The sequence below is a fragment of the Schistocerca piceifrons genome, chromosome 2 (assembly GCF_021461385.2).
Source record: "Schistocerca piceifrons isolate TAMUIC-IGC-003096 chromosome 2, iqSchPice1.1, whole genome shotgun sequence".
Lineage (NCBI taxonomy): Eukaryota > Metazoa > Arthropoda > Insecta > Orthoptera > Acrididae > Schistocerca > Schistocerca piceifrons.
In genome coordinates this window covers 607562737-607590215 of record NC_060139.1, presented here as the reverse complement: position 1 = coordinate 607590215, position 27479 = coordinate 607562737, and the positions used below count along the sequence as shown (strand labels likewise).

Below are 27479 nucleotides of genomic sequence, written 5' to 3'. Positions count from 1 at the left end.
ATTTGTTACGTTCTCCGTTGTTGTCATTAGTTTCCTCAGAAACTGTTAAGAACAGAACTTATATTCATATGACTTTTCTTGTTCAGAATCACTAATATATCATCCCTCGAAGCATATACCTTTCCTCCTGACTCACCCTGTGTATGTAGAGACTTCAGAAAACAAGTTACATACGTCGTCGCACACTAAGATTCATCGCACAACAACAGTGGCATTTATCTGTGTCACTATGATGTCTAGTGCAGCCTTTACAAAATTGTTTGACCTGCCATAATAACCTTGTACCTTACTTTTTGAAGTCCTCTTGTAGTAATGAGCTACAGCATCACACATGACTCTGCAATTTTAATTTACACTAAGCATTCTGATTAAAGCAGTTGAAGAGCGGCGTTAACTACGTTTTGTCCTGCGTAGGAGCCTCAGCCGCTGGAGCCGTGGTCCGGGGTTCGAGACGCGCTACAGGAGGGCGCTGTGGCTGTGAGCGTCCACCATGACGACTTCTCAATCGCCGTTGGCAACGAGGATTGCCTCTACCTCAACGTTTACACACCACAGGTGAGACGACAATCGTACTTCGCTAGTTACCGTCGAAGCTGGCAGAAGTGAGGAATTCGTGGCGTACCGCATCAGAGCATTCAAAAGAATGATAACTCAAAAAAAAGTTACTGTAGAAATAGTGCCACCATTGCCAAGAATTCCTGAATATTCTGCCGTTGTTGCTTTACCAGAAAATCTAAAAAATTTTAGATGTCAAAGTGCTCTCTGTACGAAAAAATTTAACCTAGATTTTTTTCATGTGCATCTGCCGCTCCTCAAAGATAATGCCGATCATCGTCAAATAATTGCTTTCTTTCAATTATTACAAAAAAAGTTTTATGTCTTTAATCCGGTGCAGAAAATGGAACACTAATCTTCCAACACATTGTCATCCTACGGCTAAAATTACTCGGACTCGTCGATTAATAGTCAGTTTGTCGGATCCCGAATACGTTGGTATCCTAGTAAAATTCTAAAAAAGTTGAAAAAATATTAAAACGTCAACGTAAAATAAATTCATTGCCATAGACTGCAGAGTCGCATTATTTTGAGGGTCTCTCCGTTCCGAAGTCTAAGAGCATTTCTGCTGTTTTGTCTGTGCTGACGAAGTAAGCGTTTAAGGGAATAGAGAACCAAGCTGTGGGCACGTCTCCAGCTACTGTCATGACTAGAAGACTAGATCCATTTTCAGCAATCATGTACCATCGCTGCTCGACGAGAGGCCCGTACCTTAAGACTCGAAAAGGTCAACAGACAAGAAAGGAAATAGAAATAATCCGCTGGATTATAATAGACGTTTATCAGTGACTTAGATTAGTTGCAGGATCTTGAAAAATATACTGTATTCCAACATTACTGAATAACTCGAAGAAAACTATTTATTGTCACATAGCTATCAGGGATTCAGAAAATATCGTCCTTGTGAAACACAACTGGATCTCTATTCACGTGAAGTAAGGAGTGTTATCGACAGGACATCCCAAGTTGATTATATGTTTCCCGATTGCCAGAAGGCTTTTCACATCGTTTCTCACAAGCACCTTCTAAACAAACTGCGAGCCTATCGTCTCAGTTGTGCAACTGGAATCGTGATCTCCTGTCAGAAATGTCACAATTCGTAGCAGCTGACAATGTGAAGTCATCAAGCGAAACAGAAATATCTGGGGTCTCCCAAGCAAGTGGCTTAGGTCCTCTGCTGTTCTTAATTCTTTGTTTTTTCTTTGAGTGATCTCCGTCCCGGGAGGTTCGGGTTGGCGGCAGGAAGGGCATCCGGCCACCCGCTGCCACTAACATTGCCAAATTCGTAATCATCATCTTCATCATCATCGCCGACGCCACATAACTTGGGAAAAGGCTGAGAAGATGATGATGATGATGATGATGATGATGATGATGATCAGTCTCCTGACTGATTTGATGCGGCCCACCATGAATTCCTCTCCTGTGTCTACCTGCTCCCCTCAGGGTAGCAATTGCACCCAACGCCCTCAATTATTTGCTGGATGTATTCCAATCTCTGTCTTCCATAAAGGTTTTTATCCTCTACAGCTCTCTCTAGTACCATGGAAGTTATCCCCTGGTGCCTTAACAGATGTCCTATAATTCTGTCCCTTCTTCTTGTCAATGTATTGCATATATTCCTTTCCTCGCCGATTCTGCAGAGAATCTGCTTATTTCTTATCTTATCAGTCCACCTAATTTTCAACATTCTTCTGTAGCATCGCATCTCAAAGGCTTCGATTCTCTTCTGTACCGGTTTTCTCACAGTCCATGTCTCACTAACATACAATTCTGGGCTCCAAACGTTCATTCTCACAAATTTCTTCCTCATGCCAAGACCTGTGTTCCACTCTAGAAGACTTCTCTTGGACAGGAATTCCTTTTTCGACAGCGTTAATCTGTTTTTGTAAGTTCTTGCTCCGTCCGTCATGGGTTATTTTGCTACATAGGTAGCATAAATCGGTAACTTCGTCTACTTCGTGATCCCCAATTGTTATGTTAAGTCACTCGCTGCTCTCGTTTCTGCTACTCCTCATTACTTTCATCTTTCTTATGTTTACTCTCAGTCCGCCGGCCGGCGTGGCCGTGCGGTTCTAGGCGCTACAGTCTGGAACCGCGAGACCGCTACGGTCGCAGGTTGGAATCCTGCCTCGGGCATGGATGTGTGTGATGTCCTTAGGTTAGTTAGGTTTAAGTAGTTCTAAGCTCTAGGGGACTGATGACCTCAGAAATTAAGTCCCATAGTGCTCAGAACCATTTTTTTTTATTTTTTTTTTTATTTTTATTTTTTTTTTTTTTTTTACTCTCAGCAGTCCATATTCTGTACTCATTAAACTGTTCAATCGATTCAACACATCTTGCAGTCCTTCTTCAATTTCATTCAGGATAGCAATGCCATCAGCTAATCTTATCATTGATATCCTTCCACCTTTAATTTCAGTTCCACTCCTGAACCTTTCTTTTATTTCCATCATTACTTCTTCGATGTATAGATTGAACATTAGGAGTGAAGGACTACATTCCTGTCTTACACCCTTCTTAATCCGAGCAGTTCGTTCTTGATCTTCCAGCCTTATTGTTCCATCTTGATTCTTGTAGGTATTGTATATCACTCGCATTTCCCTGCACCTTACACCCCCCCCCCCCCCCATTTTTCTCAGAATTTCGAATATCTTGCACCATTTTACAATGTCAGATGCTTTTTCAATGCCGAAAAATCCTATGAAACGTGTCTTGATTTTTCTTCAGCCTTGCTTCCATCAGCAACGTCAGAACTGCCTCTCTGATGCCTTTACCTTCTTAATATACATAAACGATTTAGAAGACAATCCGAACAGCCCCCATAGATCGTTTGTAGATGATGCTGTCGTTTGCCATCTGGTAAATGTATCAGAAGATGAAAACAAATTGGAAAGTCATTTACACAAGATATCTTCATGGTGCGAAAAGTGGCTATCGACTCTGTACAGTAAAAAGTGGGAGGTCTTTCAAAGGAATACTTAAACATCTGATAAATTTGTGTTACGTGCTAAGTCATACATATTTAAAGGTTGTGGGAGCAGCTAAATACGAAGGGATTACAATTAGCAACAACTGAAATTCGAACCACCACACAGAAACTGATGTGGGGAATGCAAACCAGATATGGCGTAGTATTGGCAGAGCACTTAGAAGATGCAATTAATCTACTAAAGAGACTGACTACAATATGCTTGTCCGTCGTCTTTTGGAGAATTGCTGCGTGGTGTGGGATCATTACCGGATAGGACTGACATCGAGAAGGGCAGCTCGTGTTGTCTTATCAAGAAATATGAGAGAGAGTGCCATGGATATAATACGCGAGTTGGCGTAGCAGTCACTGAAACAAGGGGCTTTTTGGAATGAGATTTTCACTCTGCAGCGGAGTGTGCGCTGATATGAAACTTCCTGGCAGATTAAAACTGTGTGTAGGTTCGCAGAAGAGCTTCTGTAAAGTTTGGAAGGTAAGAGCCGAGATACTGGCAGAAGTAAGGCTGTGAGGACCAGGCGTGAGTCGTGCTTCGGTAGCTCAGATGGTAGAGCACTTGCCCGCGAAAGGCAAAGGTCCCGAGTTCGAGTCTCGATCGGGCACACAGTTTTAATCTGCCAGGAAGTTTCAAGGGGCTTTTTCCTTGCGACGAGACCAGTTCACGAAATTTCAATCGCCAGCTTTCCCCTCGATTGAGAAATAATTTTACTGTGTCCCACCTACATAGGGAGGACAGACCACCGTAATTAAATAACAGTAACCAGAGCTCGTACGGAAAGATTTAGGTGTTCATTTTTTCCTCGTTCTATTCGAAAGTGAAACGGTCAAGAAAGTGTTGCCGTGAACGGTCTGCAAACACGTAAGTATGAATTGCAGACTAATCATGTAGACGTAGATATAGAAGTAATTTACTGGAATGACAAAAGGGGATGATTATCAGCACTTGGGTCCGTCTATAAAAGGAGTAGCTGTATACATCAAGACATTAATGGAACCATAATAAACAACCGTAGTGTAAATCATGGCGCGCCACGTAACATTGATGCAGGAGGTGAAAAAAAGAGGAAAAAAGCAGAGAGCAACTGGATTCGTGCAAGCTGGAGACAGCTTTGTTGTCAGGGAATAGCTTCTGTGGAAAGGAGAAGTGCGTGTGACTAATGCCTCCCCTCGCGTACACTGGCCGCCTGGTGCAAGTCCTTTTAGTCGACGCCACTTTGACGACTTACGTGTCGATGAGCGTGAATCGATGATGACGAGGACAGCACAATACCCAGTCCCAAAGTGGAGAAAATCTCCGACCCGGATCCGACTCGAGACCGACCCGGGTCTTCGCATGGCTTTCTGCCGAACTTACCATTCAGTTATGGAAGTGGACAGTTTCCGTGGAAGTTTATAGGACCATTATTCAGTGTAGAAGACACTCTTCAGTTCTCCTTGTGCAACTCTAGCCTCAGATATTACTCTCACCTCTATATATAAGCATCTTCCATGAAGAAAATGGAGTTTTTCATCAAGATACGAGACCTTACAACAGGGCTACAAGTATTTGGCAATGACAGATAATTCACGATCAAGACTTCAAAATATTTTCATGGCCTCTAGAACCCCTGATTTTAACCGAGTTGAACATCTTTGGGCCGCCTAATTTGTCGTGTTCGTTGCGTAAGTTTATCGCCACACTATGGGAACTATTGCAGACAACTCGAGTCCGAAACCAGTGTGGACACATCACCTACTGAGTCACTTCCAAACCAGTATGAAGAGAAACAGACTAAGATATGTTATTAGAATAAGAATGAAATACCATCTCTCAGCTAGCAATATATCTCGCGACAAAAAGCAGAGAGAGTAACATACCATTTCCGGCTTCTAAAGATAATTTTTCCGAAGAATAATTACTCATTTTGTTCTGTAATTGGAACAGTGATTAACTTAATTTGTGTCCAACCTGGTAGTCAGTCGTACCTTGGAACGAGACCCTAGCTATCAGCGAGACATGAGCTGGTGTCCGGTAGAATTTCAGAGACGTTTAAGACCTCGTGGTCTACGGGCACATACCTTCGTCTGCATTCGGGAACTGATGGTCGATTTTCCAAATAATAAGAGATTCATAATGCAGGCTAATTGATGTGGTCGGGGTGTTAGAGACTTTCTGGTGGCGTCAAATATTTTCGCAGTCGCTCTAAGCGGGATGTAATAATGAAGGCATTTCTTCCAGGAATGATTTAAAGCCAAGAGTGTAGTTAGAAAGCTACTGGACGTTGCTTATTAGTGTTGGAGGATTGACTATTTAACCTCGCCTCGCGGGTAGGGCAGAGGCTGGCGATCCTCGTTAAAGCCGTTTTGTAAGTCTGCCAGTGTCGAGAACATTGATCCGTGTCTTGGGACAAACGTGTCGTCGTCAATCAGTAAAGTAATACAACACATAAATTGGATTGCGCTGCACATAGTTAGCAACGCTTGGGTTCCTGCCGTGACGTGCGAGGCTGTGCATTACGGTACGTCATGGATGACCCAATACCTAACACACACTCCACGGAAGCGCAAGGTACAAAGAACCGTCGCAATATAAGAGATTTTGATAAGCCATTACCCGTGACACGAATAAAAACATATTTGCACTCTTCAGTTTTATTTAATACACTGATCAGCCAGAACATTATGATCACCGACCTACTATCAATATAAACCCGTCCAGGTGATAGCAGCGTCACCTGGCAAAGAATGACTTGTCAGTCAGACACACGCATGTCTTAGTAGTATCAGTGAGAGTGCTGTCCGTGTGGAGGATGGGGGAGGCGCGCGATCTATCCGAGTTTGACAGAGGACAGATTGTGATGGCCCGGAGGCTCGGCACGAGCATTCCAGAAAGTGCACGACTTGTCGGATGTTTCGAGGAGTGTGAGTGTGAGTGTAAGTGTCTTCATCAAGTGGCGGCACGAAGATGAAACCACGTCCAAACGTCGTGGGGTTGCGTGGACGTCGTAGGCTGGTCTGACTGGTAAAACAGGATAGGCGGCGATCTGTGGCGGAACTAACATCAAACTTGAATGTTCATGTCTGAACATACACTGCACCGAACACTCCTAACGATGGGCCTCCGCAGCCGGGGACTCACGCATTTGCCAATCTTAACACCACGACATCGGCAACTATGACTGAAATGGGCACGTGACTATCGGCACTGGACGCTGGCGCGGTAGCAGAGCGTTGCATGGTCTGATCAACCCCGATACCTTCATCATCCTGCCGATGGGAGGGCGCGAATCCGTCGTCTTCCGGGAGAACAGCTCCTTGACACTTGTACTATGGGACAAGCTGGCGATGGCTCCATTACGCTCTGTGGAACATTCACGTGCACATCCATGAGTCCTGTGCAATATACATGAGGGCTAAGGAGTATCGTACAGTTTGCAGACCACATACACCCTTTCAAGACGATCGTATTTCCCGACGGCAATGGAGTTTTTAAACAATATAATGCGCCATGTCACAAGATCAGGAGTGTGATGGAGTGCTTTGGGGAACACAGAGGCGATTTCAAATTGATATGCTGCCCCCAGCCCCCAACTCGCCAGATCTGAAGCCGATCGAACACATCTAGAATGTGATTGAACGTGGCGTCAGAGCACATCGCCTCCTCCCCGGAATTAACGGGAATTAGGTGGCTTGTGTGTGCGGATGTGGTGACAGCTCCCTCCAGCGGCATATCAAAGCCTCATTGCTTCCATGCACGATGCGTCGCCGCTCTTATCCGTGCCGAAGGTGGAAATACCGGGTACTATGTAGATGTCAAGTTCTACGAGAGGTCAGGATTGAAACAAATCTTCAGTTTAGGAAAGAAATTAAACAGCACAATTCTAGCACATTGGATCACCAATCACAGCTATCAATTATAAATTTTCACCAATCACCAGAAATTTTATCTCCACCAAGTTGTATCTCAGTCCTAGGTAATTGCATTGATGAATTAAAGTCACCCAACCCAGTTGACATAATCTGCCTCTCTGAACACCATGTGACCACTGGTATAGGAACTAGGCCTAAGCACAATGAGAAACTCAGACAGGAGAGTACTGCAAATGTTAGAATAAGGAAAGGTTCTCATAAAAGTATAATTAAAAATAATGTAAGTATATTTCATCAAAATATTGGGAGTTTAAAGAATAAAGTAGATGAGCTTCTGGTTTGTTTAGAAGATTTAGAAGCTGAGAATGAAATAGATATACTATGCCTGTCTGAGCATCACATTGTTACTGATATGGATAAGGTAAATGTAAGTGGTTATAAGCTCTCTGCACATGTAATGAGAGAAAATATGGAGAAAGGAGGAGTTGCCATATATGTCAAAAGTTATCATTGTGCAAAAAGTATAGAAACGAAAAAGTTTTGTGTAGAGAAACATATAGAAGCATGTGCCTGTGAGCTTAAATTAAATAAAGGCACATTTATAATTGTAACTGTATATAGGTCCCCATCAGGAAATTTTCATCTATTTCTGAAAAATTTGGACTCCTTGTTGTGCTATCTGTCAGACAGGGGGAAGCAAATTATTATTTGTGGGGACTTCAATGTAGATTCTCTGAAAGAGGGTAATAGGAAAAACGACCTTGAAGTATTACTCGGTTCTTTCAATTTGATACCTGTTATTGATTTTCCTACTCGGGTGGTAAAGGATAGCAGCTCACTGATAGATAACTTCTTTATAGACCAAGATAAGTTTAACCAGATAAATGCTCAGCCTGTTGAGAATGGTCTTTCTGATCATGGTGCACAGCTAGTTACAATATATGACATAGCTCCATTCAGCAATACTAAACAGTCCTCTAAAGTAGTACGTTCAGTCAACGATTTAACAATTACAAATTTCAGGGAAAGCCTACAGCAGTTAGACTGGGATGAGGTGTACTGTGAACCTGATGCTAATTTAAAATATAATTTATTTCATGACATTTTTGTAAATGCATTTGAAAACTGCTTCCCCAAGAAAATAGTTAAATATACTTGTAAGAAACCTTGTAACAAACCATGGCTTACTAAGGGTATAAAAATATCTTGTAACCGGAAAAGGGAAATGTATCTGACAGCAAGAAAGAGTAGTGACCCAGAAACTATCAAAAATTATAAAAACTACTGTGTTATATTAAGAAAAGTTATTAAAAAATCCAGGAGTATGTGTATCATGTCTGAAATCAGCAACTCTGATAATAAAATTAAAACAATTTGGAATATTATTAAAAGAGAAACAGGTCAACCAAGAGCAGAGGAAGGCAGTATTACCATCAAATTGAATGAAAACTTTACGAACAAAAAGTCAGAAGTTGAAAATATTTTTAATAATCATTTTCTAAATGTTGTGGATATAGTAGGATCCAGGTGTTCATTAGAAGATGCTAGGCTGTTAATGGAAGAGGCCATACCTATGCAATTTGATACAATTGAAATCTCACCCACTTCTCCTTCTGAAATTAGGAAAATAATAAACTTGCTTAAAAGCAAAAACTCACATGGAATTGATGGCATTTCCAGCAAAATACTAAAAGCTTGTTCTCAACAGATAAGTAAGATTCTCAGCCACCTGTGTAATAGCTCTCTGTAACAGGGCATTTTCACTGATAGACTGAAATATGCTATTGTTATACCTTTGCATAAAAAGGGGGATAGATCTGATGTCAACAATTACTGTCCAATCTCCCTTCTAACAGCTTTATCCAAAATTTTTGAGAAAGTAATGTATTCAAGAGTAGCTTCACATATCTGTAAAAATGAAGTACTAACAAAATGTCAGTTTGGTTTCCAGAAAGGTTTTTCAACAGAAAATGCCATATATGCTTTCACCAGTCAAATTTTGAATGATCTGAATAACCAAACACCACCCATTGGGATTTTTTGTGATCTCTCAAAGGCTTTTGATTGTGTAAATCATGAAATTCTGCTAGACAAGCTCAAGTATTGTGGCATGAGTGGGACAGTGCACAAATGGTTTAATTCATACCTAACTGGAAGAGTCCAGAAACTTGAAATAAGTAGTTCTCGTAACATGCAAAGATCAGCACATTCCTCACACTGGGGAACTATCAAGAATGGGGTTCCACAAGGGTCAGTCTTGGGTCCTTTGTTGTTCTTATTATATATTAATGACTTGCCATTCTATATTCATGAAGAGGCAAAGTTAGTTCTCTTTGCTGATGATACAAGTATAGTAATCACACCTGACAAACAAGAATTAACTGATGAAATTGTCAATACTGTCTTTCAGAAAATTACTAAGTGATTCCTTGTAAACGGACTCTCACTGAATTTTGATAAGACACAGTACATACAGTTCCGTACAGTGAATGGTATGACGCCATTAATAAATATAGACCTTAATCAGAAGCATATAGCTAAGGTAGAATATTCCAAATTTTTAGGTATGTCCATTGATGAGAGATTAAATTGGAAGAAACACATTGATGATCTGCTGAAACGTTTGAGTTCAGCTACTTATGCAATAAGGGTCATTGCAAATTTTGGTGATAAACATCTTAGTAAATTAGCTTACTACGCCTATTTTTACTCATTGCTTTCATATGGCATCATATTTTGGGGTAATTCATCACTGAGGAATAAAGTATTTATTGCACAAAAGCGTGTAATCAGAATAATAGCTGGAGTCCACCGAAGATCATCCTGCAGACATTTATTTAAGGATCTAGGGATATTCACAGTAGCTTCTCAGTATATATACTCTCTTATGAAATTTGTTATTAACAACCAAACCCAATTCAAAAGTAATAGCAGTGTGCATAACTACAATACTAGGAGAAAGGACGATCTTCACTATTCAAGATGAAATCTAATTTTGGCACAGAAGGGGGTGAATTATACTGGCACTAAAGTCTTTGGTCACTTACCAAATAGTATCAAAAGTCTGACAGATAACCAACAAGTATTTAAGAAGAAATTAAAAGAATTTCTGAATGACAACTCCTTCTACTCCATAGAGGAATTTTTAGATATAAATTAAGAAAAAATAAATAAAAAAAATAAAGAAAAACAAAAAACACAAAAAAATAAAGTTGTTATATTAACTTAATTATGTTGTTAAATTAACCTAATTATGTCATGTATTGGAAAATTCGACTCGTTCCACATCATTACGAAATATCGTATTCATGATCCATGGAACTAGTATTAATCTAATCTAATCTAATCTAATGATCATAATGTTCTGGCTGATCAGTGTAAGTAGAAATTAGGAATGAAGATGAGGTACTATGAAAAGCACAATGCACACATTATTGTAGGCAAGTTAGAGACGAATCCAACACCACCGCAGTATTGCACGTTTATGTAAATAGCAGGAAGGTAGGAAATTAAAGAACTGCACAGTGTATAATTTGAAAGAATCAGAGTTTGTTGAGAGTTTCAAAAGGAGGATTACGACACGATTGGCTGAATTAGGGACAAAGAATACAACAGGGACAAATGGATAGATTTGAGAGATAAAATATTGAAGGCAGCGAAGGATCAAATAGGTAAAAACACAAGGCCGAGTAGAAATCGTTGGAAAAGACACAAAGAACAGAAATTAATAGATGAAAGGAGAAAATATAAAAATGCTGCAAATGAAGCAGCCAAAAAGAAACACAAACATTTAAAAATCAGAAGATATCAAATTAAACGCCTTTCAGCCGTCAATTTTCAACCTTACTTTATCGGGCAACCAGTTTCAGCGTTTCACTACGCCATCTGCAGGCCCCTGACCGACGTGTAGGAATAATCTACCTGGCTTGTGATCAAAACAGGGGGCAGCAATACTGGTATTAGTAGATATTTGTCGCAGTGACCACTTCAACCATCTGAGTCCGCAGGTGATGACTGAAGGGGTCACTGCAACAAATATCTATTAATACCAGTATTGGTGGCCCCTGATTTGATCAAGCCAGGTAGATTATTCCAAACGTCGGTCAGAGACTTGAAGATGGCGTAGTAAAACACTGAAACTGATTGTCCAATGAAATATGTCTGAAAATTGGCAGCCGAAAGGCCTTTAATTTGACATCTTCTACCGAACAGCCGAGTCCCAGAACCATCGCTAAAAAGATGGACATGCAGAAATTTAAAAATCAGGCTAGTGCAAAATGCAAAATGACAAACCAGGAATGGGCTAGATTACGAATGAAAGGTTGTAAAAACACGTATATGTAATTACACCAATTTCAGTAGAGAAATTTCTGTTTAGTAGCTTGCGGTCTCAGAGAAATCTGCGCAGCAACTTTCAGTGTTACTTTATTCTCTTTGGTTGTTAGCGGACAAGGAGAGTTGGCTGCTGTCCGTAGCAGTAGGAAGGTGCGTTGGCTACCGTCGACAAGCTTCTAGCTAATGCTCGAAGTTGCGGTGACATCGAGGCGCCAGTGACGAGACCTGCGACTTCATTGATGCCACTGGAATCCCCTGGTGACGCGGACGTCGCTGCGGCTTCTGATACGCAACATTTACAAGCCCGTCCTCACTCCAGAGTGCGTGGCAGACAGTGGTGGATTCGCGCGTCACTGGGCGGAAGGCAGAACAGGGAGCAACCCGTGCGGCTGGCTTCCTACGTCTTAGCAACAGGTACGAGGAGCTACCCAGTGTTGACGATATCTCTCAGCCAGCACGGGATGTCTCTCCTGTTGAGCCAGCAGTCGATTTCCCTGCCCAGTCCGATAAGTACAGAGGGTTGGTATGCTTGTCATTAGGATCTCCAATATCAGCGGGTGATGGAGCCCTCAGGGAGATAGGGGGCGAGGTGGGAAAGAATTCCAGTGGGCTGTGTGCAGTGAGCAGTGTGTTTGCCTAGAGGTCTCATCCACGATGTGGAGGAGGCACTACCGGTGGCTATCGAGCTCACTAGGTGCAACCAGCTACAGGTAGAGGCACATGTCAGCACGAATGACGCCTGCCGCTTGGGTTCAGAGGCCATCCTCGGCTCCTCGGCTGGCTGTTTTGGTGAAGGCAACTAGCAACGCACGCGGAGTGCAGGGTAAGCTATTTGTAGCATCGTACCAAGGGTTGATCGCGTTCCTCTGGTTTGGAGCAGAATGGAAGGTTAAATCAGAGGCTCAGAAGACTGCGACGGTGTCGGATGCGAGTTTCTCGACCTCTGCTATCTGGTGCAGAATTGTAGGGTTAACCTTAATAGGTCAGGCGTGCACTACACGCAGGAAGCGGCTACTGGGGTAGCGGAGTACGTGTGGCGTGCCCATGGGCCTTTTCTAGGTTAGAGAACCCCTCCCTTGGGATCAAAGACGATTTGCCTGTTAAATCGCCACATTGACCTCAGAGAATCTTGGTACTCGCAGATCAGAGATAGAAAATATTATTTTAGCAAACCGCAGGAACATCCAAGGGAAGATCCCAGAGTTAGTATCGCTTACTGAAAGTTACAATGCACAGACAGCATTGGGAACAGAAAGCTGGTTGAAATCAGACGTCAATGATAAGGAAATCTTAATTTCTGATTGCAATGTTTATCGTAAGGATAGGTTAGTTGCCAATGGTGGCGGCGTGTTTATTACAGTAACAAATTACATAAAATCTAGCGAGGTTATCACGGATTCCGAATGCGAATTAATCTGGGTGAAATTGAGTATCAAATAACATTCAAAAATGGTGCTCGATTCTTTTTTAGATCGCCTGGCTCAAGATCTGTAGTTGTAGAGCGCTTCATACAGAACTTGCAGCATATCATTAGTAATTTTCTTGATCATACCGTTGTAATAGGGGGTGACTCCAACTTACCAGGTATGGATTGGGATTGTTATGCCATCAAAACTGGTGCCAGAGACAGGGATTCGTGTGGCATTGTTCTGGATGTCTTGTCTGAAAATTACGAGTACCTTGAGCAGATAGTTAGAGAACCAACTCGTGAGGGTAACGTCTTAGACCTCCAGGCAACAAACAGACCTGAACTTGTCGAAACAGTTAACGCAGAGGAAGGTATCAGTGATCATAAGGCTGTGACAGATTCTATGACGACGGGTCCTACGAGGAATGTTAAGAAAGGTAGGAAGATATATTTGCTCAGCCAGGGTCACAGGATACAAATTTCAGAATATATCAGCAGTCAGCATCAAATATTCGGTTATGAGGACGAAGATGTGGAGGACAAATGGAAAAAAAATCAAAGACATCGTTCAATATGCCCTCGACAAGTATGTTCCGAGTAAGGTTTTAAGGGATGGAAAGATTCACCATAGTTTAACAGCCGTGTTAGAAAAGCGCTGCGTAAACAAAGAGCACTTCATCTCAGATTCAAGAGAAGTAAAAACCTAGCTGACAAACAAAAGCTGGACGAAGCGAAAATGAGCGTAAGGAGAGCAATGAGAGAAGCGTTCAATGATTTTGAAAGTAACACGTTGTCAACCGACCTGAGTAAAAACTCTGAGATATTTTAGTCATATGTAAAATCAGTAAGTGGTTCAAAATCATATAACTATTCATTCTCTCAGCGACCACACCGGTACCGAAACGGAAGATAACAAAGAGAAGGCCGAAACACTGAATTCCGTCTCCCGATGTTGTTTCAAAGCGGAAAATCGTAGCACTGTCCCTCCTTTCAGCCGTCGTACGAACGTCGAAATGGCAGATACTGAGATAACAGATCGCAGAATTGAAAAGTAGCTACAATCGCTTAGTAGTGGAAAGGCGTCAGGACCAGATGAGATACCTAAAAGATTCTATAATGAGTATGTGAAAGAACTTGCTCCACTTCTAGCAGTAATTTGTCGTAGATCGCTTGAGAAACGGAAGGTACCTAACGACCGGAAAAAGCGCTGATAGTTCCCGTTTTTAAGAAAGGCCGTGAAACAGAGCCACACAATTATAGACCTACATCGTTGACGTCAATCTGTTGTAGAATTATGGAACATGTTTTATGCTCAAGAACTATGACGTTTTTGGAAAATGAACGTCTCTTGTATAAAAATCAACATGGATACCGCAAACAGAGATCCTGCGAAACTCAGCTCGTTCTGTTCCTCCATGAGATCCACAGCGCACTGGTCAATAGTGCTCAGATTGATGCCGTGTTCCTTGATTTCAGTAAGGGATTTGACACCGTCCCGCATTGCCGTTTAATGAAAAAAAAATGCGAGCTTATGGAGTATCGGAGCAGACATACGATTGGATTCAAGACTTTCTTGCAGATAGAACTCAACACGTCGCTCTTAACGGAACAAAATTGACAGATATAAAGGTAATATACAGAGTACCACAGGGAAGTGTGATAGGACCGTTGCTGTTTACAATATATATAAATGATCTGGTAGAAAGCGTCGGATGCTCTTTAAGGCTATTCGCAGATGATGCAGTTGTCTACACCAATGTAGCAACGCCAGAAGATAGCAAGAATTTGCAGAACGACCTGCAGAGAATTGATGAATGGTGCAGGCTCCGGCTGTTGACCCTGAACGTAAATAAATGTTCCACGTTGCTCATTCATAGGAAGAGAAATCCGCTACTGCACAGCTACACTACTGATGACAAACAGCTGGAGACAGCGTCTGCCGTAAAATATCTAGACGTAAATATCCAGAGCGACCATAAGTGGAATGACCACATAAAACAGATAGTGGGAAAAGCAGACACCAGACTCAGATTCATCGGAAGAATCTAAAGGAAATGTACTCATCCAAGAAAGAAGTGGCTTATAAGGCGCTTGTTTGCCCAATTCTTGACTACTGTTTATCTATCTGGGATCCCTATTAGATAAGACTGATAGAGGAGATAGAGAAGATCCAACGAAGAGCGGCACGTTTCTTCACGGGATCGTGTAGCTGGCGAGAGAGCGTTACAAGAGAGGCGTTATGATTCACGGAGAGATTTACTACTGAAACTTCCGGACAGCACTTTCATGAGGAGTCGGACAACATATTACTTCCCCCAACATACATCTCGCGTATTGACCACGAGGAGAAAATTCGAGAAATTAGAGCCAGTACAGAGGCTTACCGACAATCGTTCTTCCCACTCACTATTCGCGAGTGGAACAAGGTTGTAGGGATCGGATAGTGGTACCGAAAGTACCCTCCGCCGCACACCATTAGGTGGCTTGCAGAGTCTGATGTAGATGAGGGAAAGAAAGTGGCCGTCTATACGGTAAGTAAAGCAACTTGTGTAGAACAGATAATAAACAAGCAAAGAAGGTAAAGAAGGGCCATACAGGGGAAATAAACTTGAAGAAAATATTGTAGAGAGGGGAGAGGAAGTAGATGAAGATGACATGAGAGATATGATACTGCGAGAAGAATTTGACAGAGTACTGCTTCCAATCAAATTGCGGCAGGCGTCCACAGTTACTGTGATGACGTAGCTTTTATGCTAGGAATAAAATCAATCTCTACGGTATTCGTCGAGACAAGGCTCCTGAAGTAGACGGCATTCACTCAGAATTATTTGTATCTTTGAGAGAGCATATCATGGCAAAACTATTCCAAGTGACATATAAGATATATGAGACAGGTGAAATACCCTCTGACATCAAGAGAAATTTAATAACTCCTATTCCGTAGAAGGCACTTTCTGATAAGCGTCAATGTTACGTAACTATCAGTTTAAAATGTCTTGGTGGAGTACTATCCCGGCTTTGCATGGCTCGTCTGAGCCTGGTGAGTTATTCGCAATAAATTTCAGCTGTAACTGTTGACACACATTCTATGCAAGCGAAAAAAACAATTCCCTTTTCGTCCCAGAAAACCATGTCTATTATTTATCGACTCAAGGGAGGAGACCATTTTTTCGGTTCTGACGAACGTGAACGGCTCCATTGCACTGACAGTCGTTTAAATCGGGCGTTGATTCATGGATATCGACATCTCGTCACCTGCAATAATGTGAGAAAACAAATAATTTCCATGTTGTCAATATCGTTCAGAGGACGCTCGTTCGCTTTACATTCCTTCCTATTTGTCCGTATGCATTTTCGGAACCCACCATGCACACGATTTTTAATACACAAAATTTACCGAGATTTTACTTTAAATAGTGGTGCGTCCAACATGAAAAAATTCGTCAACCGAAACACCAGTCGTCGAGTGCGGTGTGAATAGATATGGATTCGATCACCGGTCAGTTCTGGGATTTTTATCCCTCGCTTATCACTTCTATCGCCGCTAACAGTGATTGTTAATGTCACAACTACGTCTTTCACCGTCATTAGGATTCCGGGTTAAAATGTAGGTCCCCTGTAACTGCATGAGCAATTCAGAGGTATGACAGGAACGATCCCTCGAAGAAAGAAACTTCGTGTGGATACGTGGCCTATTCGGAACTCGGAACGGCTTTCGAGACAGAATGCATTTCATGTACATTGTTATTTATTTTCTGTATTTTTCAATACATTGTCAGGCTTACACACGTGCAACTGTCAGCCAACATCACACATTTTACGGAGTATCAATTGAACAATACGTATTTTTAACATATTCACCTCTAATATTATCGCGCACGTCACATTACACCTGTTGTACAGTTCACAATTAACTCTCGAATATCCCACCTTCACTTCCAGCGCTTTTTCGCGCTCTTGGCAGAATATGTATTACTTGTCTGATTGCCTCAGCACGTTATCTAATGAGGGCAGCAGCGTTCACGATGCGACCAAGCAGTTCATCTCGCGTAATCACATTTCTCTTGTACCCCTCAGGCTTCATCCAGCCCCATAAACGCAAATCTAATGGCGTAAGGTCTGGCGATCTCGGTGATCAGTTAACTGTACTAAAACGAACAATCTAGCAATTAGGGTAAGCCACACACAGTACGTGCACGCCGTTAGCGCAAAAACAAATGAATATCAAAAATTTGTTCTATCTCGGAAAACATTCTGAGTGGGGCATGAGCGTTCCTACCTAGTTGTTGTTGTTGTTGTTGTTGTTGTCTTCAGTCCTGATACTGGTTTGATGCAGCTCTCCATGCTACTCTATCCTGTGCAAAATTCTTCATCTCCCAGTAGTTACTACAACCTACATCCTTCTGAATCTGCTTAGTGTATTCATCTCTTGGTCTCCCTCTACGATTTTTACTATCCACGCTGCCCTCCAATGCTAAATTTGTGATCCCTTGATGCCTCAGAACATGTCCCTTCTTCTTATCAAGTTGTGCCACAAACTCCTCTTCTCCCCAATTCTGTTCAATTCCTCCTCATTAGTTATGTCATCTACCCATCTAATCTTCAGCATTCTTCTGTAGCACCACATTTCGAAAGCTTCTATTCTATTCTTGTCCGAACTATTTATCGTCCATGTTTCACTTCCATACATGGCTACACTCCATACAAATACTTTCAGAAACGACTTCCTGACACCTAAATCTATACTCGATGTTAACAAATTTCTCTTCTTCAGAAACGCTTTCCTTGCCATTGCCAGTCTACATTTTATATCCTCTCTGCTTCGACCATCATCAGTTATTTTGCTCCCCAAATAGCAAAACTCCTTTACTACTCTAAGTATCTCATTTCCTAATCTAATTCCCTCAGCATCACCCGACTTAATTTCACTACATTCCATTACCCTCGTTTTGCTTTTGTTGATGTTCATCTTATATCCTCCTTTCAAGACACTGTCCATTCCGTTCAACTGCTCTTCCAAGTCCTTTGCTGTGTCTGACAGAATTACAATGTCATAGGCGAACCTCAACGTTTTTATAACTGCCATCTGGTTTCTGTACAAATTGTGGATAGCCTTTCGCTCCCTGTATTTTATCCCTGCCACCTTTAGAATTTGAAAGAGAGTATTCCAGTCAACATTGTCAAAAACTTTCTCTAAGTCTACAAATGCTAGAAATGTAGGTTTGCCTTTCCTTAATCTATTTTCTAAGATAAGTCGTAGGGTCAGTATTGCCTCACGTGTTCCAACATTTCTACGGAATCCAAACTGATCTTCGCCGAGGTCGGCTTCTACCAGTTTTTCCATTCGTCTGTAAAGAATTCGCGTTAGTATTTTGCAGCCGTGACTTATTAAACTGATAGTTCGGTAATTTTCACATCTTTCAACACCTGCTTTCTTTGGGATTGGAATAATTATATTCTTCTTGAAGTCTGAGGGTATTTCGCCTGTCTCATACATCTTGCTCACCAGATGGTAGAGTTTTGTCAGGACTGGCTCTCCCAAGGCTGTCAGTAGTTCTAAAGGAATGTTGTCTACTCCCGGGGCCTTGTTTCGACTCAGATCTTTCAGTGCTCTGTCAAACTCTTCACGCAGTATCGTATCTCCCATTTCATCTTCATCTACATCCTCTTCCATCTCCATAATATTATCCTCAAGTACATCGCCCTTGTATAGACCCTCTATATACTCCTTCCACCTCTCTGCTTTCCCTTCTTTGCTTAGAACTGGGTTTCCATCTGAGTTCTTGATATTCATACAAGTGGTTCTCTTTTCTCCAAAGGTCTCTGTAATTTTCCTGTAGGCAGTATCTATCTTACCCCTAGTGAGATATCCCTCTACATCCTTACATTTGTCCTCTAGCCATCCCTACTTAGCCCTTTTGCACTTCCTGTCGATCTCATTTTTGAGACGTTTGTATTCCCTTTTGCCTGCTTCATTTACTGCGTTTTTATATTTTCTCCTTTCATCAATTAAATTCAATATTTCTTTTGTTACCCAAGGATTTCTACTAGCCCTCGTCTTTTTACCTACTTGATCCTCTGCTACCTTCACTACTTCACCTCTCAGAGCTACCCATTCTTCCTCTACTGTATTTCTTTCCCCCATTCCTGTAAATTGTTCCCTTATGCTCTCCCTGAAACTTTGTACAACCTCTGGTTTAGTTAGTTTATCCAGGTCCCATCTCCTTAAACTCCCATCTTTTTGCTGTTTCTTCAGTTTTAATCTACAGTTCATAACTAATAGATTGTGGTCAAAGTCCACATCTGCCCCTGGAAATGTCTTACAATTTAAAACCTGGTTCCTAAATCTCTGTCTTACCATTATATAATCTATCTGATACCTTCTAATATCTCCAGGATTCTTCCATGTATACAACCTTCTTTCATGATTCTTGAACCAAGTTCCTACCTTATCCCTGAATATTGACCACTCCTCCTGCAACGCCCTGTATTTATATTGTGTGGAAAAGTACTGTAAAATTTGTTTGTGGGCCTCTCATACTCGTATGATATAAGTTGTTGCGCCATTATAAATGATTTTTGTTATGACCAGACGAAAACTTCCATTACTGTGGGTCTTTGATAGCTCTGGGAGATGACTCACTGGAAATACAAGATACGAAATGGTTCAAATGGTTCAAATGGCTCTGAGCACTATGGGACTTAACTTCTGAGGTCATCAGTCCCCTAGAACTTAGAACTACTTAAACCTAACTAACCTAAGGAGATCACACACATCCATGCCCGAGGCAGGATTTGAACCTGCGACCGTAGCGGTCGCGCGGTTCCAGACTGAAGTGTCTAGAACCGCTCGGCTACTTCGGCCGGCCAAGATACGAAATACTAGTTCACTTTATTACATGAATGCATAATACAATTCCTTAAATCTATATGTGGTGCCCGTTCTTCTTCGCCTTAGTTATAAGTGGTGTCCGTTCTTCTGGACATTTCCGAAAGAACAGACACTATTTTGATCCTGCGGCCACTATGAATGAAAACACGAAGGAATGAGAGACATTAGCTGCCAGTGGACATTGATTTATGTCAATGGGGCAAGTTGAAACTTTGTGCTCGATCGGCTTTCGAACCCAGGTCTTCTGCTTACGAGGAAGATGCGCTGACCGCTACACCACACAACACAGTGGTCAACACAGTCTTTGGGACTACCCCAGCATGCCTCTTGTCAACCTACACCACAAACTACTGACGCAGTGCAATTGCTCATTATCAGATTTTCAAGTTGTCCCACTGATATAAATTAATGTCCACTGGCAGCTAATGTTTTTAATTCCTTTGTGTGTTGATTTATAGTGCTTTAGGATCAAATTGGTGTCTGTTCTTTCTGACATGTGCAAAAGAACAGACACCACATAAAATTAAGGTGAAGATGACCAATGATCCCTTCAGTGCAGATGCACACCAAGGTCAAACTGTAAAGCATATAGGCGAGATGCCACAAGTAATGATGCAAATAAACAGGGGCGCTACATCAGTAGTGTGCGGTATAAGTCGACAATTTGGGTCTGACGGTAGGTCTGCTGGTACAGTCCCAGCGGTTCTGGGGACCACCCTGTCTGGATGGCGTAGCGGTCAGTGCATCTGCCTACTAAGCAGCAAACTCAGGTTCGAATCCCACTCTGGTAGAAATTTTCAACTTGCTCTATTGATATAAATCTGTGCCTAATGGCAGCTAATGTTTTTAATTCCTTTATGTCTACATTTACTTAACTTGATACAGTCCTTTGCGACAGGAGTGCTTGCTAATTTACAACTGACATTGACTATTAAAGTATCCCTTGATGCATACAATCACAAACTCTTCTCCTGAAGAACAATGTTCAGTATTTACAAAAGTACATCTACATCTGTTACTTGTATAACTCTAGTCTTACTGGATGATAATGACTGCTTCAGCTGAGGTCACGAACTGGGGTAGAGTGCTCTAAACTGACCTCCATGCGAGGACTCTGCAGTGGTGAAAGAGAGGCATGTCTTCTTCAGCCTCTCCCATTCGTCGTTGCGGATTGAAGAGAGTCATTGCGAATGTCATTGGTATCGATGTGCGTTGGCGACGCACCGCAATCTTTGGGCGACACCACAATTTTATTCAGTTTTCCACTCTCACTCAGTGGAAAAGTGTCTTGGCATCCCAAACAGTTAGTTGATTGGTTGGTTGATTTGAAGGACGGCACCAAACAGTGACGTCATCGGGTCCGCAGCTCGTGGTCGTGCGGTAGCGTTCTCGCTTCCCACGCCCGGGTTCCCGGGTTCGATTCCCGGCGGGGTCAGGGATTTTCTCTGCCTCGTGATGACTGGGTGTTGTGTGTTGTCCTTAGGTTAGTTAGGTTTAAGTAGTTCTAATTTCTAGGGGACTGATGACCATAGATGTCAAGTCCCATAGTGCTCAGAGCCATTGGACGTCATCGGTCCCATCAGATTAGGGAAAGATGGGGAAGGAAGTCGGCCATGCCCTTTCAAACCAACCATCTCGGCATCTGCCTGAAGCGATTTAGGAAAATCACGGAAAGCCTAAATCAGGATGACAGGACGCGGCTTTGAATAGTCGTCCTCCCGAATTCGAATTCATTGTGCTAACCACTGCGCCACTTCGCTCGCTACAGTTAGCTGAATCTTTCCCACCTGCCATCTAGCACATTTATAGTAGTGCCAAAGGTTAGCAATCAACTAAGCGGCAGCAAAGCACTTCCTACTGCGCCAAGGGACGTCGCTTGAAGATTCGATGTGGGTGCTCGTTACGACTCTGCGATGAGTGCCTGAACTGCATAGCTTTCACAGCCAATGGCGCTGTCATATCCTCGGAAGCAATGACGTAAAGGGTAACTTTTATTTGGAAGTCTCGCAAGGCCTCCTGCATTCGCTGCATTCTTCTGGTGTCGCAACATTATGACATGATTGGGACGTGTACTGCCACAGTTTTGAGGGCGTATTGTGGAGCGCTCGTTGAGTGTGTGTGCGTTCTCGGCAGCGGGTGCCGGGGGACGGCGGGCGGCTGGCGGTGATGGTGTGGCTGCACGGCGGCGGCTTCGTCTGGGGCAGCGGCAGCGCCGACTGCTACGGGCCCGACGTGCTCATGCACGCCGCCGTCGTCCTCGTCACGCTCAACTACCGCCTCGGCGTGCTCGGTGAGTCACACGTCAAAGAGGAAACAATTTTCCTCTCCTAACAAGTGTTCCTCTACTTCCCGAGCAGTAAGGGGGTCTTGTATAAGTAGTACTCTGCAATTTGCAAATTTTGAAAATATGTCATTTTATTTTATGCATGTTGGTCAGAAGTATACCGAAAACCTTGTACTGGTCCTACAGCGTAGGTTGCGCCGAGAAATAATTGTTAAGAAAAAATTCGGCTTGTTGCGCCGCTTCCGAGTTAATTAGCGCTGAAGTTAGCCCATCAAGCTGTTGCACAAGCAAATCCAAGCGGCTTTCCCAAAACTGACCAAGAAAGCGATACAAAAACTGGACATGGGACGGTAGTAAGGACTGACAATAGTCAGCACGGTTTCAGAAAATATCGTTCTTATGAAACACTTCTAGCTCTTTATACCCATGAAATAATAAGTGCTATTGACAGGGGATGTCAAATTGATTCCATATTTTTAGATTTCCAGAAGGCTTTCGATACAGTTCCTCACAAGCGTCTTCTAACAAAACTGCGTGCCTACGGAGTATCACCTCAGTTGTGCGACTGGATTCGTGATTTCCTGTTAGAAAGGTCACAGTTCGTACTAATAGACGGAAAGTCATCGAGTAAAACAGAAGTAATATCCGGCGTTCCCCAAGTAAGTGTTATAGGCCCTCTATTGTTCCTGATCTGTATTAACGACATAGGAGACAATCTGAGTAGCCGTCTTAGATTGTTTGCAGATGATGCTGTCATTTACCGCCTTTAAAATCATCAGATGATCAAAACGACTTGCAAAATCATATAGATATATGTATGGTGTAAAAAGTGGCAATTGACCCTGAATAAAGAAAAGTGTGAAGTTATTCACATGAGTACTAAAAGAAATCAACTAAATTTCGATTACGCGATAAGCCACACAAATCTGAAGGCTGTAAATTCAACTATATACTTAGGAATTACAACTACAAATAACCTAAATTGGAACGATCACATAGATAAAACTGTGAATAGAGCAAACCAAAGACTTCGATTCATTGGCAGAACAGTTAGAAGGTGCAACAGGTCTACTAAAGAGACTGCTTACACCACGCTTGTCCGCCCTATTCTGGAGTATTGATGTGCGGTGTGGGGTCCGCATCAGGTGGGACTGACGGACGACATCGAAAAGCCGGCCGAAGTGGCCGTGCGGTTAAAGGCGCTGCAGTCTGGAACCGCAAGACCGCTACGGTCGCAGGTTCGAATCCTGCCTCGGGCATAGATGTTTGTGATGTCCTTAGGTTAGTTACGTTTAACTAGTTCTAAGTTCTAGGGGACTAATGACCTCAGCAGTTGAGTCCCATAGTGCTCAGAGCCATTTGAACCATTTGAACATCGAAAAAGTACAAAGAAGGGCAGTGTAGTAGGAGAGATAGTATCACAGACATGATACGTGAATTGGAGTGGCAATAATTAAAACAAAGGCGTGTTTCGTTGCAACGGGATCTTCTCATGAAATTTCATTCGCCAGTTTTCTCCTCCGATCGGGAAAACATTTTGTTGGACCCACCTACATAGGGAGAAATGACCATCACGATAAAATAAGAGAAAGCAGGGCTCACACAGAAAAATTTAAGTGCTCGTTTCTCCCGCGTGTCGTTCGAGAGTGGAACGGTAGAAAAAAAATGGCTCTGAGCACTATAGGACTTAATTGCTGAGGTCATCAGTCCACTAGAACTTAGAACTACTTAAATCTAACTAACCTAAGGACATCACAAACATCCATGCCCGAGGCAGGATTCGAACCTGCGACCGTAGCGGTCGCTCGGTTCCAGACTGTTGCGCCTAGAACAGCTCGGCGACACTAGCCGGCGGAACGGTAGAGAGACAGCTTGAAGGTGGTGCATTGAACCCTCTGCCAGGCACTTAGTTGTGAACTGAAGAGTAATCACGTAGATGTAGATGTAGAATCCGAGCAATGTCGTGCGCTTTCATCTACGCCGTGAGAACAACTGACACTAACTGTGTCAGGCAGACCACATGAATTTGCACGCGCAACGGCCTTATTGCCTAACTTCAGCGCTAATTTATTCGGAGACGGCGCAACCTACCGAATTTTTTTTTTTCTAAACAATTATTTCTCACCGCAACCTACCCTGCAGAACCCTTAAAAGCTTTTCAGACTGTTTCTGAACACATATTGTAAACAGGATGTCTCTCCTAAGAGTCGCCTGGAGCATTTTCTCTAGCTTTACGGCAGATATTTGCAATTTAGCTTTTGCGCTGTATAGATGGAGTCGTCTCAAACAAATATTGTTCTTCACAAGTTTCATTCGACGCCCAGTGCCAACGGAAATCCTCGATTTGTTTCCAGTTACAAACGAAATTATTCCAGAGGTGGAATTTCACATGCCCATTCGATACAGCGAGCTAAGTTAGTCTAGCACGATATTCTGTTCAGCGATATGTATTAATAAGGACACTAAAACACTAAGACTAACCAGTACTCCTGTAGCGACTGAGTAGCGCTGCTGCATGGCCTCACACGAGACGGCATTAAGTCGGCCAACGAAGTGGTGGCGAGCAAAGGTTTTACTATTTTTTATTGTCCCTATTAATACATATATCTCTAAACCGAGTATCGCACTAGACTAACTTGGGACCGCTTTACCGAATGGGCTCGTAAACTACGGCAATCGAGACGTTTTTGTTTGTAACGGGAAATAAGCTGTGACTGCTGACACTGCAAGTTGCATGAAACATGTGATGAGCAGTATTTGTTTGACCTGACTCCAGTTACATATGGAAAGAATGGAACTGCAAATATCTGTCGAGACACTAGACAAAATGGGCATAACGGCGCTTAGGAGAGACAATCTGTATACAGGATGTCTCAAATCTTCTGTGTCAAATTGAAACAGGTGATAGTGGGATTATATTGGTATAAGGAACCAGTGGTCGGATATGCATATTAATTGTGTTATGGACTTACCGCACAACAACAATTTAGCTCATAGTAACTGTTTAAAGCGACATTTGACTGGTCCACGTTAGCTGATTTTCCTGCGAGAGGTCACAGTTCTTGAAGACTGCACCCGTTGTTGTCCGCAAAAGGATGTGGTTTCAACACGACGGTGCACCAGCCCACTTTGATGTTACTGTCCGCGATCGTCTGAACGACACGTACCCTCATCACTGAATTGGAGGGAGAGATCCTGCCCCATGGCCATCGCCGGATCTCACACCTTAGGACTTTTTCCTTTGGGAGTACATCAAGACAGTGTATGAAACAGAAGTAGAAACGGATGAAGACCTACTTGGTAAAGTCCACGCTGCCTGTCTCCTGGTAGAGCAGACAGCAGGGATCTTTGAGAAAGTTGGCAGAACTTCATGGGCCGTTGTCATGCAGGCAACAAGACTGGCGGTCATCACGTTGAACAATTAGTATGAGCTACGTTGTCGTTATACGGTGTGCGCCACACGCAGTAAATAAGCATTTCTTACAAAAGGTTTCCTACCTCAATACAACGTTCTTCTTCCTGAGCTCTCCCAGTATTTCCTTCAGTGACATGCTTGTTTGCTTTCCACTGTTTTGTCTTCCCATCTATCTTGTTATCCTCCTCAGTAAATAGTCAGATAAAGTAGAAACCTAATTTTTAGCATCTTGGGACGTTTTGAAAAATGAGAAACGGTAGAGGTAGACTAATAGTGGCTTTGTCTGTCTGTTGACCGGAATGGAGTGGGGGAAAGGTTGCTATTGTAGCTTCTGCGGTTTTAGTTCTGTTACAATGGCTAGCAACTGCAGTTGGAAAAGGCTAGGATTTATTACATACAGGGTGTTACAAAAAGGTACGGCCAAACTTTCAGGAAACATTCTTCACACACAAATAAAGAAAAGATGTTATGTGGGCATGTGTCCGGAAACGCTAAATTTCCATGCTAGAGCTCATTTTAGTTTCGTCAGTATGTACTGTACTTCCTCGATTCACCGCCATGATTTCATACGGAATACTCTACCTGTGCTGCTAGAACATGTGCCTTTACAAGTACGACACAACATGTGGTTCATGCACGATGGAGCTCCTGCAGATTTCAGTCGAAGTGTTCGTACGCTTCTCAACAACAGATTCGGTGACCGATGGATTGGTAGAGGCGGACCAATTCCATGCCCTCCACGCTCTCCTGACCTCAACCCTCTTGACTTTCATTTATGGGGGCATTTGAAAGCTCTTGTCTACGCAACCCAGGTACCAAATGTAGAGACTCTTCGTGCTCGTATTGTGGACGGCTGTGATACAATACGCCATTCTCCAGGTCTGCATCAGCGCATCAGGGATTCCATGCGACGGAGGGAGGATGCATGTATCTTCGCTAACGGAGGACATTTTGAACATTTCCTGTAACAAAGTGTTTGAAGTCACGCTGGTACGTTCTGTTGCTGTGTGTTTCCATTCCATGATTAATGTGATTTGAAGAGATGTAATAAAATGAGCTTTAACATGGAAAGTAAGAGTTTCCGGACACATGTCCACATAACATATTTTCTCTCTTTGTGTGTGAGGAATGTTTCCTGAAAGTTTGGCCGTACCTTTTTGTAACACCCTGTATACATCCGCTGTACCTATACCCTGCTCTGCCCTGTACTCGAGACCTTCTGTAAGAAGGACAAGAAGGACAAAGAGTGTTGGGTCATCGACTGGTTATTGGTTGAACTGAATTGTGATATAAAAATGTATCCCTGAAGATGTAGCTCTAACGCCATGGGACTAGCTGTATCATAAATAAATATTTACATAAAGCTGAAGCGGTCTTTGGCGTGTCAAACTGATGTCTTCGCATAAAACTAATACTTTCTAAGTGTGTCAAATACTAATAAAATTCTGTAAGCAGAGAGCGATGCTGTGGTCCATTGGAACAATATTTAACTATCTGACATACTGTTTACACAGAGTGCTACTTGAATTCTCTCTCTCTCTCTCTCTCTCTCTCTCTCTCTCTTCATTGTGCACAATCCGATTTGCAATTACTACACTGTATCATCAAAATGTGCCTCCCGGATAGGCATGTCTATTAAGCCACCCCTTCGGGGACGAAGAGGAGTACCAGCCCCGAATCTAATTCACCCAGAAGATTAACGACGGGGGTCGGTGTTCTGGCCAGCCTGGATGTGATTTTTAGCCGGTTTCC

At 42.6% G+C, this 27479-nt stretch overlaps 1 protein-coding gene across 1 annotated transcript in view; it reads left to right on the top strand.

Moving 5' to 3' along the window:
* LOC124775104 (esterase FE4-like) overlaps positions 1 to 27479 on the top strand; it is a 383368-nt gene that overhangs the window by 217527 nt on the left and 138362 nt on the right. Inside the window, exons 3-4 of the mRNA XM_047249928.1 lie at positions 415 to 555; positions 22162 to 22318. Coding sequence (XP_047105884.1) covers positions 415 to 555; positions 22162 to 22318 — 298 coding nt within the window. The remainder of the gene's footprint in view (positions 1 to 414; positions 556 to 22161; positions 22319 to 27479) is intronic.